This window comes from Schistocerca cancellata, chromosome 9 (genome assembly GCF_023864275.1).
Source record: "Schistocerca cancellata isolate TAMUIC-IGC-003103 chromosome 9, iqSchCanc2.1, whole genome shotgun sequence".
Taxonomy (NCBI): domain Eukaryota; kingdom Metazoa; phylum Arthropoda; class Insecta; order Orthoptera; family Acrididae; genus Schistocerca; species Schistocerca cancellata.
This window is the reverse complement of record NC_064634.1, coordinates 123,134,896-123,154,166: the sequence shown is the minus strand read 5'-3', so window position 1 is coordinate 123,154,166 and position 19,271 is coordinate 123,134,896. Positions and strand designations below refer to the sequence as shown.

Genomic DNA, 19,271 nt, shown 5'->3' with positions numbered 1-19,271 from the left:
AATCTTCTGCCTTGTGGCTGTTAACGTTCCGGTTACCTGCCCTGGCCGTTGACGTAAATTCAGGCAGTGTATTTTCCTCATAGTGTTGTCGCTGTCCAGCACGGCGTGTAGTTTGACAGCTCAATGTATAATTGGTTGTGGGCGCCAATATCTTCTACGTTGTTCCATTGAACTTCCTGTTGCGTGCTGGTCTGGTGAAGTGGAGGTTAGCTTGTCGGTGGGTACGTTGACTGTCTCTCGGTTGGTTGTCGTCAGATCGACAATGGTTGGGCCGACTGCCTGTCTCACCTAAGCGAGCATTAGTGTTTGAATTCCAGGCCGACCTTCGGAACTTCTGAGCGCCCTTGGGTGAACCGCTTTTTCTTGTTTGTTCTTGTTGTTTGTACAGGTATTACTTCTAGCTGATTTTTAGATTAAGGTTGTTTTGCCATTAAGGCATCAGATGGTTTGGGCCTTCAGCCTAATTTAAGAACTGTTTTACATAAAGCCTTTGGAATTTTTTAAAAATTAATGTTATTGAGTCTCAAGTGTTGGGCCCTACCCGATTTTGAATTTAAGTTGTTTGCTCAAATGGTTCAAAAATGGCTGTGAGCACTATGGGACTTAACATCTATGGTCATCAGTCCCCTAGAACTTAGAACTACTTAAACCTAACTAACCTAAGGACAGCACACAACACCCAGCCATCACGAGGCAGAGAAAATCCCTGACCCCGCCGGGAATCGAACCCGGGAACGGGAAGCGAGAACGCTACCGCACGACCACGAGATGCGGGCAGTTGTTTGCTCTTAAAGTGTCAGATTCTCTGGGCCTTCAACCTAATTAAGGAACGGTTTTAAGATAAGGCTTTGATTTTTAAATTTCTGATTTTGGTTGAGCTTTAAGTTATTGGTTTTCAGCCGTTTTTAAATTAAGGTAGTCTTGCCCTTAAGGCATAAGATTGTATGGCGCATTCAGTCGCTAATTAAGTTCCAAAACTAAATTTTTTCGTGGATCTCGTAATGTTTGATAAAATAAAAGGTTTTATGTTAGAGTGTAACTGACAGCCTCATATTTTGGCCCCTTTCCACAACTTGGACTGCTTGTACTGTCCTGCGGGATTAGCAGGGCGTCTCAGGCATACTGGTTCAAAAATGGTTCAAATGGCTCTGAGCACTATGGGACTTAACATCTATGGTCATCACTCCCCTTAGAACTACTTAAACCTAACTAACCTAAGGACAGCATACAACACCCAGGCATCACGAGGCAGAGAAAACCCTGACCCCGCCGGGAATCGAACCCGGGAACCCGGGCGTGGGAAGCGAGAACGCTACCGCACGACCACGAGATGCGGGCAGGCATACTGGTCTTGAAATCTTTGAACACGACACACTCACTGGTCAACGTTATTGCATTTGACACGTTCCACATCATAACGGTTTTTCCGTGCTATTGATCAATGGAACACGTAACTAACTAAATAACTTACTGTACTATACGTGCCCATTCCCCTGACTTAAATCCCATCGACCACATGTGGGATGCGTTGATGAGACGTATTACAACATGGCCAGGTACATCATCAACCACGCAGGAACTGTCAACTGCACAGGTGGAGGAATGGAAAACCGTACCATAAGAACTCCTTACTTACCTTATGGCCAGTATGGGAGCACGTTGCACAGCATGCTTTGCCTTCCACGGTGATCACACACCCTATTACGAAAGGAATCCCGCCTTTTGTAATTTGCAGGGGCCGTGATAAATCGTTATGACTTCTTTTTAATTACCATCTTTGAATAAAAGAATCGTTTCTGTTCGTTTCATTGTGTGTTCCTTTCAATTACCATCTGTATTACATTGGAGTAGTTCTTTCTACGTATGGTCCAAATTTCGTCGAGCTATACTACTTGGCAGTGACACGTCTCGTAAAAGTTACTTTTGTCCATAAGTTTTGCACACCAATGTAATTAGTTTATAAATTCTATATTTAAATGTACAGTAGCTGCTTCGGGACTACGGTGTGTTAAGCATCTCAAACTCCAAGAGTACTAACGTCTACACTGGTTTACCTTGAGGTAGTTAGTAAATTGAATAATTTTGCTTTATAGATACATTGGTCCGTAAAAGCAAAGGAGGAACTCCCAACCACCAATTCAGAATGCGTTTGGTGTATAATCAGGCTAGGAAACAAAAACACTGAGAAATAATGAACGTGTCCGATAAAATTCTGTGCGAGCTGCCCATACATTTTTTTTTCAGTCTAAAGTTTCGTTGCAAGCTCTGAGATTTTTCAAGTACATCTTCATGGTCAAACTTCAGTTATTCAGCTTTGGATAGGAAGGAGCATCAGTGTTTACCGCAATAAAAGGAACGAAAGAAAGCTAAGATTTAAAAAATAATTTATTACAATATTTTGTGTATAAAACGTTGAATAATTAAATTATAAATAATAAAAATAAAACAATTACAAAATAAAATTTCCATGAGTAGCACATTTGTTAATATTGCACATGATGGAGATGACTGTGAAGAAGATGTTTTCTTCACTGTCGTCTTTGGCGACGATTACAAATGTCTTTTGAGTGATGTACGTCAGCTGTCAATATGGAAAGTGTTAAGTCAATAGTTTGAATGGAACAGCAGCTGATTAATGCCCATGCTGTCTCGAACTGCTATCATTACAGCAACCTGTTCTTCTTGGACTTACAATATTCACTGATAAAAAGGACGCATGTGAAACTCTGAATATGTCCTCTGGTGAAAAGTCCATTGTCGGATAGGAAACTTTTCATTCTGGGTATGGGATAGTTACGAACTTGTATTGTCAGGCAAGGAAACACTCTTACTGTGTGACGTTATAGGTTGGCTCGCCATTGATTTCGACTTCCGTTTCTGAAAGTCTATCATTATGTGGATTTCAGACACACACACATAGTTGACTGTGCTGGGAATCGCTGTTCGTGACACAGCCCACTGCCACCTGTAAACCAACAACAAGTACAGATTGTTTCGGGAAAATGGTGCAGCTAACCACTACGGAGAAGCAAGTGGGTTATCGATGGATCTTGTGAGAATAAACGCGTGTACACGACCTGATTTTTTCATTGTATTGTACATTCTTAAGTTTTGACCTAAAACATATCGTCTGTGTCCTGAAGGTAATTTAGTCACGCAGCTCTTCCGTTGATTGACAGTTTTCTAAATCCATATAATTTCGAAAGATTTGTGTTGTTACATGTGAACCTTGAATCCTGATCCAAATTTGTAAGAGATGATCTGCTGACATCAGTTTTCAATCCTGTGGTAACCAATATGTGATAGATGTAATCTGGGGGGAAATATTAGTTCTCTTGGAGAAATCTAAATTGTGAATTTTTTTTGCACAACACGTGCTCCAAACCAACTTTCTCCTTCCACTAGTGATATACTATTATTTACTCTGATAAACTGTCCAAGTATCACTATTACAGCCTTCTGAAGCAGAAAATTGGTCCAGAAGCTGCAAGGGTGTGTTATGAAATGATTTGAGTTACACAGTTTGCCAAAGATAGAACTTCTTCTTGTCTTACAATCTAGTGTCACTATAACGAAGATCAGAATTATACAGACTACATAAGGTTATGTATAGGTTTCAATTTGTGACTAAGAAGAAAACTGAGTACTTTGGTTGATCGGGTAGCAGGAGTACGACTGTCTGAAAATAACAAAATAAACAGTTTGGTCAGCTGCATCAGAAGTCCCTCGATACTTTCGAATGGCAAAGAAACCGGCGAGTTTGGCTGCGGGAAATTTAATAAGCGTATTCACTCAAAACACTTCTTTGAGAGCGAAGCAGGTAGTGTGAAAGATGAATCATGCTGGTGAACTGAAATGAAGATGACAGTTCGCCTATTTGTACAGCTGTCTGTAGAATTGCGTTAATACTTTGATTTATTTCGTCACACAGTACGTTTGGTCTAGCTCTCAGCATGGAATACACTAGAAAATAAATTTTGTGAGCTGTTTCAACAATTCATCAACAATTTCACATCACTGATTATGGGCTTAGGACATGCTAGTGAATAACTTTTGTGAGCTGTTTCAACAATTCATCAACCATTTCAGATCACTAGAAGAAAAATGAACTAGGCTGAGAAGAAGCACTGAAGAACAGACAGAATTGATTGGTGGTCTGATTCACTGCCTTTAGGAGTTTAATATGGGTGCGCCACAAGATGTCCGATGTCAGAGGGGAGACAGGAACGGTAAAAGAAAAGTGTCCTGTGTACATGTGCAACACGAGTAGCTAAGTCCTTCAGACAGATACCAACCATCTCACTGTCGGACTGGTAAATGGGGCAGCGTTAGTAGCTTAGGCGAGGCTCTGTAGCACAGGTGCCAAAAGATCTGCTGTGGACCTCTCCTGGTGCAAGGATTGTGGAATGAGTAAAGTTGGTATAGTGAGAGAAAGGGAGATTGGAAAATGCGTGGACAGCTGACGGATGGTTTCGTTGTACTGTTGTGTCTAGCATTTCTGCTTCTCTGCAGAATCCTCAGTCGTTATTATGGTCATATGTCCCCTCCTAAGTCCAGTGGAGGCTAGTAGGGGACCTGTTGCTGAAAGTCACACAGTTATAGCAGTAGCAGCAGGTGTCAAGGGACCAGAGTAGGTAGTCAAAGCCAGTCATGGTGTACGTCAGCAGCGGTGGTCAGGTCAGAGAGTGCTCAGTAGGCACTGTAGCCGTATCCGTAGCCCTGCTGTGGGTACTGCTGCTGCTGTTGCTGCTGCTGCTGTTCGTACAGCTGCTGCAAGAGCAGCTGCTGCTGCTGCGCCGAGCTGACGCCGGCAGGGCGCGCCGGCTGCTGCTGAGCGTCCTCAGCGTTCGGTGGGAAGAGCACCGGCCCCTGATTGGTCAGCGACGGCCGCTGCGCAGCGGGAACCACGACTGTGGGCCGTGGGACATATGCTGGCAGCACGGGCTTCGCCACACTCACCTGCAGACCAACCACAATCACATTACGCACCATCTCTCAGCAAGGCGCAAGGAATCCTGAACACGGTGGTATCACTAGGTGAAATACACATTACAGTGTAGCTTCGTTCTACAGTTAACACACGCTGACAATCGGGCTTTCTGTATCATGCTAGTGGAATCAGATGGGGTGATGTTTGCTATGTCGGGACACACGGCCCACCAGCACGGCAGTACTGTACGGCGAGCTGCCTACCCCCTAGAGCACAGGGGCCACGACAACGCAAGCAAATCAGTGTGTGTCAGTGCGTCAATAACAATAACAAGCCACGGAGAACTCCGGACGCCACCGGCAATGCTCGTACGAGACGCAGCTAGTGTGAGGCTGTTTGCCTCTGCCACAGATGTAGCCACAAATATTAGGTTGGTGCAAAAGTTAGTAGCTTTTTACCGTAAGTTCAATAAAAACCACAGATACAGAATGAGATTTTCACTCTGCAGCGGAATGTGCGCTGATATGAAACTTCCTGGCAGATTAAAACTGTGTGCCGGGCCGAGACTCGAACTCAGGACCTTTGCCTTTCGCGGGTAAGTGCTTTACCATCTTTTTTACTCCAAAATGGTTCAGATGGCTCTGAGCAGTATGGGACGTAACTGCTGAGGTCATCAGTCCCCTAGAACTTAGAACTACTTAAACATAACTAACCTAAGGACATCACACACATCCATGCCCGAGGCAGGATTCGAACCTGCGACCGTAGCGGTCGCGCGGTTCCAGACTGTAGGGCCTAGAACGGCTCGGCCACTCCGGCCGGCTTTTTTCCCCCATTTTGTTCGGTATCGTTCGTTACGTTTGGTCTGGACGGTCGTCACAAGACATCCGTTCAAGTTGATCGTTGATTCCTTTACTCAGTTTTTTTATTACAGAGGGTGAGCAGCACTCTTTTTTTTCGTAATTGTGTTTGATTTTGTTTGAAACTTCCTGGCAGATTAAAACTGTGTGCCGGACCGAAACTCGAACTTGGGACCTTTGCCTTCTGCGAGCAAGTGCTCTACTATCTGAGCTACTCAAGCACGACTCACGCCCCGTCCACACAGCTTCAATTCTGCCAATACCTCGTTTCCTACCTTCGAAACTTCACAGAACCTCTCCTGCGATCCTTGCAGGTAGAGCACTTGCCTGCGAAAGGCAAAGGTCCCGAGTTCGAGTCTCGGTCCGGCACACAGTTTTAATCTGTCAGGAAGTTTCATATTAGCATACACTCCGCTGCAGAGTGAAAATCTCATTCTGGAAACATCCTCCAGGCTGTGACCAAGCCATGTCTCCGCAATATCCTTTCTTCCAGGAGTGCCAATCCTGCATGGTTCGCAGAAGAGCTTCTATGAAGTTTGGAAGGTAGGAGAAGAGGTACTGGCAGAACTGAACGGGATGGGGTGTGAGTCGTGCTTGGGTAGCTCAGATGGTAGAGCACTTGTCCGCGAAAGGCAAAGGTTCTGAGTTCGAGTCTTGGTCCGGCACACAGTTTTAATCTGCCAGCAAGTTTCACCACAGATACAAATAACAGAGACTTTAGCCATCATTTATATACTCTCCTCCAATATTTACAACAGTCTGCCTATGCTGAGGTGGATTTTAGATTTCGCGATTGTAGACATAACGTGGTTTTGAGATGAAGTACTCGTTGGGCCACGATCGGAGCGCATTTTCATCCGGAAAGGAAGTTCCCTGAAAGGTGTTCGACAGAGAGTGGAAATGTGAAAATCTGAGGATGCAAGATCAGATAAATAAGGTAGCTGCAGGATGACTACCCATTGTATTGTATCGTATTGTATGTTAACCGGGGACCTAGAAACGACGGAGAGGCTCCGTCCCCACCGCAGCCGCAATGGTCCACAACCCACGACGACTACCACAGTCCACTTCATCCCTCCGCCGCCCCACACCGAACCCAGGGTTATTGTGCGGTTCGGCCCCCGGTGGATCCCCCCAGGGAACGTCTCACACCAGACGAGTGTAGCCTCTATATAATGATGGTGTACAGGTAGGTGGAGAACCTGTTTGCGCAGCAATCGCCGACATAGTGTATCTGAAGCGGAATAAGGGGAACCAGCCCGCATTCTCCGAAGCAGATGGAAAACCGCCTAAAAACCATCCACAGACTGGGCGGTTCACCGGTCCTCGACACAAATACGCCGGGCGAATTCGTGCCGGGGACCAGGCGCTCCTTCCCGCCCGGAAAGCCGTGCGTTATACCGCACGGCCAACCGGGAACTACCCATTACAACTCTTGTATACTGTTTTTTGTCGGTCTAGCAGAATGGGGCGGGCGTTGTCGTGGAGTAGCAACACTTCACACAGTCTTCCTGGTCGTTGTTCTTGGACTACATTTGCAAGATGTCTAAATTGCTGCAAGTAAATGTCATCAGTGGTGGTTACACCTTGGAGAAATAATTTCTGGCACGCCACACCGTCACTGCTCCGTAACACGTACATTATCTTTTGTGTATGCGCTTAGATCTTTGTATGGACTCAGCTATCCCTTTATTTTCCTTGTGTTACCAAAAAAACACCATTTCTTGTCATCAGTAATAATACAGGATAGGAATGGTCGTTTGTTGTTGACGAGGCATTGATGCAAAGCAAGCAGAGATGTGTGCATGTCGAGAGGAGAAGAAGGAGGAGGTTATATTTAACATCCAGTCGACAACGAGGTTATTAGAGCACAAGCTCGGATAAGGAAAGGATGGGGAAAGAAAACAGCTGTGCCCTTTCTGAGGAACCATGCCCGCTTTTGCCTGAAGCGATTTCGGGAAATCACAGAAAACTTAAATCAGGATTGCCGGATGTACATATGTCCATTCACTAATTTTTGTGATTTTCGTCTTAGAGCATGCGGCACCCACACAACCGGATTTTATAATCCTCCCCACTGCATGCAAATGTCGCAGGATGGTTGGAATGATCGCAGTTCATCATATTTGCTAGTTCTCCACTACAGTGATGTGGATCATTGTGGAGTAATGCGTTTAAACGGTCTTCATCAACCCGCGAAGGTCTTCCTGAATGTGGAGATTCACTAATGTCAAAATGATCTTCCTTAGAACGAGAAAACTATTTTCATGCCGTGTTCTGTCCAATGGCGTTATCCCCACACACGGCGCAAATGTTCCTGGCTGCTCCACTGCTTTCACCCCTCTACTGAACTCAAACAGAAGCATATGTCGGAAATGTTCTGCTTTCTCCACTTGTAATTCCATTTTCTAGCGTCCATTGCTCCTCTCACTATCTTTAAATGGCAAAGTGACAATATGTAAACTCAAACAGCAACAGTGAACTACAAATAAAAAATGAGAGTCGATAAATAAACTCATGGCAACCGGGATACTAACATGCAAAACAAAAAAGATACGAACTTATGCACCAACCCAATAACTTGCGAACAACGCATCTGCCTGCCGATACTTAGCTGTCGCACGGCTGAGATCCGGCAGCTGCACCAAGCCAGTGAACCTAGGATCGCCGTCTTCTGGATCTACATGGGCTACCCAGTGACTTGGCTTACGACGCTCGGGTCTACTGGACTTCGATATCTTGGCTCATTACTGTGATTATGTTTAGAGGCAGTCGTCTCACCCTGTGGCTGTTAAGACTATGGCTCGTTATTCTACGTAAACAGTTAAAGTCTGACTTAGACCATCAAAAGTGTCTAGTAAGACAGAGCCTTCGACTGTTAAACTATAATGGCGTTCTTGTGAATTTATGCTTCAAGAGTGAATTTATGTTATTTTTAATAAGCATGGTGTTCATTGTCTATGTGGGCGTTAGTTTTTCTGCAGTGAACCCTGCTTGAGCCACTTCAGAGTTAGATTTTAACGAAGACTTTCATATTGGTAACTTCAACATTTTACTCGCGAAACTTTGAATCTTAATTATTTTCCACGTACATTACAATGATTTCCCTCGTGTTTGACATCTCGACAGCAATGCTTCATGTTTAGACTATCAATTCGCAAAGAAGACAGCTAATATCAGGCTCTCTTCAGTGCTCGATAATACGTCGGGTACTCTTTCCATTGAACGTCAGAGACCTGTCGTGAGCTCTGCCCTCTGTAAATGGCATCTGAATACAGCTGCTCTCAATTTAGACTTAACTGTTAAATCAGTTAATCAGAAGACAGCTATCGAGAACGTTAATGTTGCCCTGTACGGTTTATCAAAACTGGCAAGGTGTATAGTGTTGCAGCTCACTCCGCTGAAAACCCAAGCTGTCCTGGCTGGTCAACACGACGCATTATCCCTAATTTACGAGAATCCCATCTTTAATCCAAAATGAGATGAACATAAACATTTCTCCACTAGCGACTTTAAAAAAGGACAAATTGTCATGGCCCGGTGCGAGCGGGCATATCGGAATGACGAAGCTGGTAGGCGATTCGCGCGTGTCTGTCTATGGAATGCTGTTGATGCATGGTCAACTCGCGTGTGGACGAAAGGGTGTTGGACACACACATCTCATCACAGAACGTGAAGGACGGAGGCTTGCCAGCTCTGTAAAGCAGAATAGGCAGCGATCTGTGGTAGATCTGATGACAGAGTATGATACTCGTGCAGGCACAAATGTTTTGAACATGCCGACTCCGTGAAGATACGGGATAAAGGTCAGGAAAATAATACACTCCTCGAAATGGAAAAAAGAACACATTGACACCGGTGTGTCAGACCCACCATACTTGCTCCGAACACTGCGAGAGGGCTGTACAAGCAATGATCACACGCACGGCACAGCGGACACACCAGGAACCGCGGTGTTGGCCGTCGAATGGCGCTAGCTGCGCAGCATTTGTGCACCGCCGCCGTCAGTGTCAGCCAGTTTGCCGTGGCATACGGAGCTCCATCGCAGTCTTTAACACTGGTAGCATGCCGCGACAGCGTGGACGTGAACCGTATGTGCAGTTGACGGACTTTGAGCGAGGGCGTATAGTGGGCATGCGGGAGGCCGGGTGGACGTACCGCCGAATTGCTCAACACGTGGGGCGTGAGGTCTCCACAGCACATCGATGTTGTCGCCAGTGGTCGGCGGAAGGTGCACGTGCCCGTCGACCTGGGACCGGACCGCAGCGACGCACGGATGCACGCCAAGACCGTAGGATCCTACGCAGTGCCGTAGGGGACCGCACCGCCACTTCCCAGCAAATTAGGGACACTGTTGCTCCTGGGGTATCGGCGAGGACCATTCGCAACCGTCTCCATGAAGCTGGGCTACGGTCCCGCACACCGTTAGGCCGTCTTCCGCTCACGCCCCAACATCATGCAGCCCGCCTCCAGTGGTGTCGCGACAGGCGTGAATGGAGGGACGAATGGAGACATGTCGTCTTCAGCGATGAGAGTCACTTCTGCCTTGGTGCCAATGATGGTCGTATGCGTGTTTGCCGCCGTGCAGGTGAGCGCCACAATCAGGACTGCATACGACCGAGGCACACAGGGCCAACACCCGGCATAATGGTGTGGGGAGCGATCTCCTACACTGGCCGTACACCACTGGTGATCGTCGAGGGGACACTGAATAGTGCACGGTACATCCAAACCGTCATCGAACCCATCGTTCTACCATTCCTAGACCGGCAAGGGACCTTGCTGTTCCAACAGGACAATGCACGTCCGCATGTATCCCGTGCCACCCAACGTGCTCTAGAAGGTGTAAGTCAACTACCCTGGCCAGCAAGATCTCCGGATCTGTCCCCCATTGAGCATGTTTGGGACTGGATGAAGCGTCGTCTCACGCGGTCTGCACGTCCAGCACGAACGCTGGTCCAACTGAGGCGCCAGGTGGAAATGGCATGGCAAGCCGTTCCACAGGACTACATCCAGCATCTCTACGATCGTCTCCATGGGAGAATAGCAGCCTGCATTGCTGCGAAAGGTGGATATACACTGTACTAGTGCCGACATTGTGCATGCTCTGTTGCCTGTGTCTATGTGCCTGTGGTTCTGTCAGTGTGATCATGTGATGTATCTGACCCCAGGAATGTGTCAATAAAGTTTCCCCTTCCTGGGACAATGAATTCACGGTGTTCTTATTTCAATTTCCAGGAGTGTACCTTAACAAAATTGTTAAGGTATGTTCTTTAGTAGGCGCCGGTTATTTTCATAGAGACGGGTTGTACCTGCAATACGGGTCTCGGTACTTACTATGACGGGCGGCTGCGGCCTGGGGGTGACGAGCACCGTGGTGGGGGGCGGCGGGGGCGGCCGCGTGACGACCACCACCGGGGGTGGCAGGGGTTTGGCTACGACGACAGGCTTCTGCACGAGCACCGGAGGCACCGCGGGCGGGTGCGCGCCGGGGTTCGACTTGGTGACCACCGCGTTGAAGCCGTTCACGTCGTCCGCCGTGTAGCTGACGGTGCGCACCGACCCATCGGCGTCCAGCACGCTGTAGCTGCCCTGAGGACACACAACACGTCCCCAGGTTCAGGTGAATAGCACGGCTACAACTCCTCGCTGCACGATTATCTGCCAAATTACCTGTAAACACGTAAACACCACTCTCCTCCACAGCACTCTAAAAAACTTGTTGCATCTCTCTACAGTGTTTGACTATACACACTACAGCATTTCGTGACACAGCGAGCAAGCAGTTAACGTTATACACTGAAAAAAATCGCAACACCAAAAATTAATTGATATACAGGGTGACACACGGGAGACGGACGGTTTTGATCTGCGTAGTACTGAGGGCGCGGTGGTGGGAGGTGGTCGTGGTGCGGATAGTTCTGATCCACACAAGACGCCATTTCGTTTACTCAGTCACTATGGAGCAGTGGGACTTGCAACGTCGAGTGTTTGTCTATGACAGTTTCGTGAAAAATGATGAGTCTATTATTGCTACGCAGCGATTGTTTCGTGCGCGGTTTAATGTCGGTCGACATGGAGCTGTTCCGAGCCGTAACACAATCCTCAGGTGGGTGGAAAACTTCAGATCAACTGGAAACATACTGGATAAGAAGCATCCTGGCCCGAGGAGCAGAGTAACGACACCAGAAAATGATGAAAGGGTAAGGCAAGCGGCAGTCAGAAGCACAGGACGGTCAGCTAGACGTCATGCTAGAGAGTTACGAATCAATTGTGAATCGGTTAGACGAATTTTGCTTAAAGATTTAAAATTCCATCCCTACAAAATGATCATTGTCCAACATCTTACGGAAACTGATTTTGCCTTACGAGGAGCGGTCTAAGGCGGTGCAGTCATGGACTGTGCCACCGATCCCATCGGAGGTTCGAGTCCTCCCTCGGGCATGGATGCGTGTGTCTGTCCTAAGGATAATTTAGGTTAAGTAGTGTGTAAGCTTAGGGACTGATGACCTTAGCAGTTAGGTCCCATAAGATTTCATACACATTTTTCTTACGAGAAGACTTCGCTTACAGAATGCAAGTGATTTTGGGATCGAATGAAAATGAAATTTTATTGAGAGCGATGAAGCTCATTTTCATTTAAACGGGACCGTGAACAAGCAACATCTACGTTACTGGGCTCCTGAACATCCACACCTTAACCACCAGCGTCCTCTACACTCAGAAGAAGTAACAGTCTGGTGTGCTCTTGGCTCTGTTGGCTTCATTGGACCTCTTTTTTTTTTTTTTTTTAAAGAGAACGGGGCCACAGTTACTCTTAATTCGTATGGCCAGCCGGGGCGGCCGAGCGGTTCTAGGCGGTAGTCTGGAACCGCGCGACCGCTACGGTCGCAGGTTCGAATCCTGCCTCGGGCATGGATGTGTGTGATGTCCTTAGGTTAGTTAGGTTTAAGTAGTTCTAAGTTCTAGGGGACTGATGACCTCAGAAGTTAAGTACCATAGTGCTCAGAGCCATTTGAACCATTTGAACATTCGTATGCTTGAAACATTCTTGAAACCAGAACTAAGAAGACGACGAATCCCTTTAAAACGCGTTTGGTTCCAGCAGGATGTGGCAACATCGCACACCGCAAACACTTCAGTGACAGTTCTTAGACGCATGTTTCCTGGCCGGATTATCTCACGTTTTGGCAATGTTCCTTGGCCTACCACGTCTCCCGACTTTTCAGTATGTGACTTTTTTTTGTGGGGGTACCTTAAGAACTATGTCTATAACCACAAACCACGAAATCTGGACGAGATGAAGAATGCAATCATTCAAGAAAGTTCTACCATCCGTGCAGAGATTTTAGTCAGTGTGATGGAGTCCTGCATTCGAAATGATGGACATCACCTTGACGACATTATTTTTCATAAATAACTTTGTTAACTAAAATGGCAAATAATGAGCTTTGATTTTGTGTAAATAAACATGCATTAATTTTAAAGTTGGCTGAGTATTTTTTATAAAAAAACTCTCCGCCTCCCGTGTGTCATCCTGTAGAAGTAATGAAATTTCGGGAATACATTCGTGTTGGTAACATATGTAAGTGATTAACCTTGCAAGATCACAGGTTAATGTAAGCGCGAGATTAGTCTTTGCAAATGTGGAATGCTGGTTCATTAATAACTAGTGTAACCGCCAGAACGTTGAATGCAAGCATACAAACGTGTATGCATTGTGTCGTACAGGTGTCGGATGCCAATTTGTGGGGATGGAGTTCCAAACCTGTCGCACTTGGACGGTCAGTACAGGGACAGTCAGTGCTGATTGTCGTCCGATGAGGTCCCATATGTGGTCGACTTGGTATAGATCTCGTGATCGAGCAGGCCAAGGGAATCTGTCAACACTATGTAGAATGTAGAGCTGCAACAGCGGTGTGTGGTCGAGCGTTATCCTGTTGGAGAACACTCCCCGCAATGCTGTTCATGAATGGCAGCACAACAGGTCGATTCACCAGACTGACGTACAGATCTGCACTCAGAGTGCATGGAATAACCGCGAGATGCACACAGGTTGGCTGCATGCCCCCAACTGGCCTTCTTCAAACCAATACTCGGCCATTACTGGCACCGAAGCAGAACCAGCTTTCATCAGAAAACATGACAGTGGTCCACCCTGCTTTCCAGTGAGCTCTCGCTTGACAACACTGATGGCAAAAATAGCTCTGGTTTGGGGTCAGTGGAATGGATGCTACAGGGCGTCTGATTCGTAGCTGTCCTTGAATTAAACGATTAGCAACAGTTCGTTGTGTCACTATGGTGCCAACTGCTGCTCAAATCGCTGCTGCAGATGCAGTACCATATACCAGAGTCATACGCCGAACACGATGGTCCTCCCTCTCGGTTGTAGCGTTCTCGCTTCCCACGCCCGGGTTCCCGGGTTCGATTCCCGGCGGGGTCAGGGATTTTCTCTGCCTCGTGATGCCTGGGTGTTGTGTGATGTCCTTAGGTTAGTTAGGTTTAAGTAGTTCTAAGTTCTAGGGGACTGATGACCATAGATGTTAAGTCCCATAGTGCTCAGAGCCATTCCTTTCCTTCTCGGTTGTGACATCTGACCGTCTGGAGCCCAGTCTTCTTGCGACCGTACATTCCCGCAACCACCGGTGCTATCAGTCATGCACAGTAGCTACATCCTGCCAAGTCTTTCTGCAATACCACAGGAGGCACATGCAGCTTCTTGTAGTCCTATAACACGACCCCTTTCCAACACGGTGAGGTATTCATAATGGCGTATTTGTCACCGTAAAATCATTCCTCACTAACACCAAGTCATCACGCCCAGCCTCAAGAGTAACTACCGCTCACGACCGTTACAGCGTGTATTTAAAGCAAACGTAATTTACATCTTCATTGTGGTCCTACTAATGCCACCCTCATGCGGCTGGCGTCAAATCTGAACAGATATCATCTTTCAGATGCAGAAATAAGCCAACCAACTTTATGCATGTCGTACAACTCCTTCTTGGTGTTGCGGTTTTTTTCGTCGGTTTATGTAGCTAAAAGGCAGCAGTGGCTAAAAGTAGACGCCTCAAGCAGTTTCCATACTGGACCATACCCAGAGTAAGAACAAACTACTTCTGGTGCCCCGCAAAGTTCACTATTGAGGCCAGTCCCGTTCTTGTTACTTACACACGATCTTACATCAAATGTGGATAAAGCGTAATTGTACTCCTTGCTCATAATGTGGGCATCGCAGTCATGTCTAATTGGAGTGTAGCAACGTAGTGAGCATTGCATTAAATATTTAGTAAGATTATTGTACCTGTCTCATTACATTGCCTGTCAATTGAAAGACAAAAGCACGGTTGATTTAATTTCGTACGAGGCAATGATCATTAATAACAGAGCATGAGCAAAGTATGTACGTGAAATACAATTTCAGAAATTCCCGTGTATGCGTATTGATCACATACTGACCTGGAAGACACACATTAAAAAATTTATCTAACGCAAGTGCCCAGCAAAATTTGCTCAACGTTTAAGTGCAGATTTTTGGTGATGAAATACCTGGTGTCCATCCTCATAATTCATGTAGATAACTGCTTAAAAAAATTAGCTATACTAGGGGAAGACTCACATCACATTTACTCTCTTATGAATTTTATGGGGAAGAATCAGTTCAAATTTCAGAGTAGTTGTAGTGTTAAAAAATGTAGTACCAATAAAAAATAGTTACTGTTTCTAGAAAGTAGCTTCACTCTTTCAAGAGCGAAATATGGAGCTATAAAAATATTTGACGACCTATGTTGTGAATTAAAGTTCAAATGGTTCAAATGGCTCTGAGCACTATGGGACTTAACATCTTAGGTCATCAGTCCCCTAGAACTTAGAACTACTTAAACCTAACTAACCTAAGGACATCACACACATCCATGCCCGAGGCAGGATTCGAACCTGCGACCGTAGCAGTCCCGCGGTTCCAGACTGTAGCGCCTAGATGTGAATTAAAGGTACTGACACAATGAAACTGTTTTTAAAAAAAGTTGAAATCATTTGTGCTTGACAGCTGCTTCTGCTGTCTAGATGAATAGATTATATCAGCGTGTGATTGAACTGCATTTGTTAATTCTTATTTTAAATTAAGATTAAAGTAAAAATTCAATTATGTAAATGATTATAATGTAGACATATTTTCACAGAGGAAATGTATCTTATTTTTAAACAAAATAACATGTCCATCATAGATTGTTATGGCCCACAGAACATAAATAACTAACTCTGTATTTGGAGAAGGAGGAAGCCAATCAAAAAATGGGTGTGTGGGGAGTGTATCGGAAGTACTTGAACGAACTCTGGGTATGAATTCCGTACATAAAAAAGAACAAAATATTCCGTTACATATACGTCAAAAAATCCTTGTTTTCTGTATTATTACTGAAACTTCAAATTATACGAATGTCGAAGTGAAGCTGGAAATTACAACCAATAAATTTCAGTTGCGTATTTTTTTCACAGTCAGCATTTGTGGGTGTATGCAAATCGTCTTTATAGACTTGTCTAGACGCCAGCAGCAGTTTGGGATTAATGTCTACGGATGGGAATTGCAGAAGAGAGTATGGGTCGTCCATATATTCTTCATGTGAACCGTCCGTCCAAAAAGTACCGAACTGATGTAATTCCTGACGTACAGACGATGTCAGCGCAATAACTACGGTGGCAGCTTGAACTAACAACTGTAAACAACAGATGTGCGTTAGCCCACTGATTTGTGAGTAGTCAGTGCCAAGCAGTGGACGTGCGGCCATAGTGTGTCGACATTGCTGTGTCACAAATCCCAATGGAGCAACGAACTGAACACGTTTAAATCAAATGTTCACTACATTTTCCAGGCTGTTTTGAAGAAGAGAAAATTGTGTGCTAAGTTTGTTCCACAGAACTTTGCTCCCAAAGAAATGCTACGACCTGTGGACACCTGCCGCGACTTGATTGAAATGAAAACCGCGGGCAGTTCTTTTCCGAAAAAATGGTGACGAATGACAGGACCTGGTGTCCTAAACACGAGCCGACGACAACACAGCAAGGTGCAAAATAGGTATCTGTTGGTTCTTCAAATCGAAGAAGTAGCGAATGTGACGAGCAAGTTGAACAAATCCCGAAGAAGGACTTTTCTGACAGTTTCAGGTGGTGCTGTGAACGTGCTGTGCGGGGAGACTGTAGAACACCCGAATTATTAAAATCGTCATATTAACTTTTCTCTATTTTTTGTTGATCTAATCCAGAAACTTTTCGGACTCATTGAGTATGTCTTACAAATGCGGTCTACGAGGGTATACAGGAAACTGCCTGTTGAGTCTCACGCTGCTATGTGACGTTGCAACAAATGCGATATAGATGAAATTAATCACGACAGATGAATAAATAAGGAACGAAACGGCCTACAAAATCCGCTCTCTGGAGTACCATCTTTCGGACCATATAAAACACATGGTTAATGCAACACACATTTCTATTGCAAAGAGATTTGAGCAAAGTGTCAATTTTTTACGTTTAATAATATGTGCACTGATGAACCAAGGAAACTGGTACACCTCCCTAATATCGTGTAGGGCCCCCGCGAGCACGCAGAAGTGCCGCAACACGACATGGCATGGACTCAACTAATATCTCCAGTAGAGCTGAATCCTGCAGGGCGGTTCATAAATCCGTAGGAGTTCTAGGGGGTGAAGATCTCTTCTGAACATCAGGTTGCAAGGCATCACAGTTATGTTCAATAATGTTCATATCTGGGGAGTTTGGTAGCCAGCGGAAGTGTTTAAACTCAGAAGAGTGTTCTTGGAGCCACTCTATAGCAATTATGGACGTGTGGGGTGCCGCATTGTCCTGCTGAAATTGTCCAAGTCCGTCGAAATGCACAATGGACATGAATAGATGCAGGTGATCAGACATGACGCTTACGTACGTGTCACCTGTCAGAGCCGTATCTAGACGTACCAGGGGTCCCATATCACTGCAACTACACACGCCCCACACCATTACAGAGCCTCCATCAGCTTGAACAGTCCCCTACTGACATGCAGGTGTCGGGGATTCATGAGGTTGTCTCCATACCCGTACCGTCCATCAGTTCGATACCATTTGAAACAAGACTTGTCCGACCAGGAAACATATTTCCATTCATCAACAGTACAATGTCGGTGTTGACGGGCCCAAGCTAGAGGTAAAGCTTTGTGTTGCGCACTCGTCAAGGGTACACGAGTCGGCCTTCGGTTCCGAATACCCACATCGATGGTGTTTCGCAGAGTTGTTCCAGCGCTGACACTTGTTGGTGGTCCAGCATTGAAATTTGTAGTAATTTGCGGAAGGGTTGCGCTTCTGTCACGTTGAACGATTTTCGTCAGTCGTCATTGATCCCGTTCTTACAGAATCTTTTTCCGACACAGCGATGTCGGAGATTTTATGTTTACCGGCTTCCTGATACAATCGTGAAATGGTCGCACGGGAAAATCCTCAAATCATCGCTTCCTCGGAGATGCTGTGCCCCATCGCTCGTGCGCCAACTACAACACCACGTTCAAACTCACTTATATCTTGATAACCTACCATTGTAGCAGCAGTAACCAATCTAACAACTGCGCCAGAGACTTATCTTATATAAGGGTTGCCGACCGCAGCGCCGTGTTCAACCTGTTTACATATCTCTGTATTTCAATACGCCTGCCTATACCACTTTATTTGACGCTTCAGTGTATATAAGGATGAAATGAACTAAGGAAATAATAGATTTTTTCTTCTAACCGGAGTTGACTTTGGATTTGTAACCGGCAGTGATGAGAAATAAATCTACACACCGAAGAAATTTTACTGAAAAACCTCATGATTCACTGCCAAGAGCTGCTGATAAAATTTTCTTCATTAAGCTATACAGGCAATTTCGGTTCACAGGTATCCTGTATATCACTGGGAAGATCACATGAAAAACATTAGGAAATGAAACGACTGTATATCGCTAACTGCTGTAAATGTATACGAAAAACTCGCAAATTGAGGTGCCACACGTTTATATAAATTCAAATGTGTACAGGCTGTGAGGCACCACCTCCTTAAAATACGAGGGTTATTCGGAAAGTAAGGAACGATCTGTCGCGAAATGTAAACCACAGTAAAATACGATGAAGCTTTGCACAGATGTGTTGAGCAGTGTCTCTGGTATGTCCATAGATAAAGTCACGTCGCTCTTCTCAGTTCTAAGTGCACAGTGAGCGCGTAAAGATGCCTAGGAAACAGTGTGCGCCGTCGAGTATCGAAACCCGCCGCGAGATTTCGCCTGATTTCATGCAACCCCACATAATGTAACTGCCACGCACTTCCTCCGTCACCACAGTTCTCGGTCGCACACCGCTGGGGCAATGACGGCGCTTCTGCAGCGTTTTTGATGGTAAGCGTTTGATCACACGCCATACAATCCGGTCTTGGCTCCCTCTGATTTTCGTATCTGCTCA

At 45.7% G+C, this 19,271-nt stretch overlaps 1 protein-coding gene across 1 annotated transcript in view; it reads right to left on the bottom strand.

Annotated features, from left to right (window-relative positions):
- Positions 1 to 2,406: 2,406 nt before the first annotated feature.
- The window catches only part of LOC126101029 (cuticle protein 19.8-like), an 86,730-nt gene continuing 69,865 nt past the window's right edge, over positions 2,407 to 19,271 (bottom strand). Inside the window, exons 4-5 of the mRNA XM_049911694.1 lie at positions 11,128 to 11,382; positions 2,407 to 4,959 (exon numbers count right to left, since the gene is read on the bottom strand). Of these exons, the coding sequence (XP_049767651.1) occupies positions 4,690 to 4,959; positions 11,128 to 11,382 (525 nt within the window). The 3' untranslated portion in view covers positions 2,407 to 4,689. The remainder of the gene's footprint in view (positions 4,960 to 11,127; positions 11,383 to 19,271) is intronic.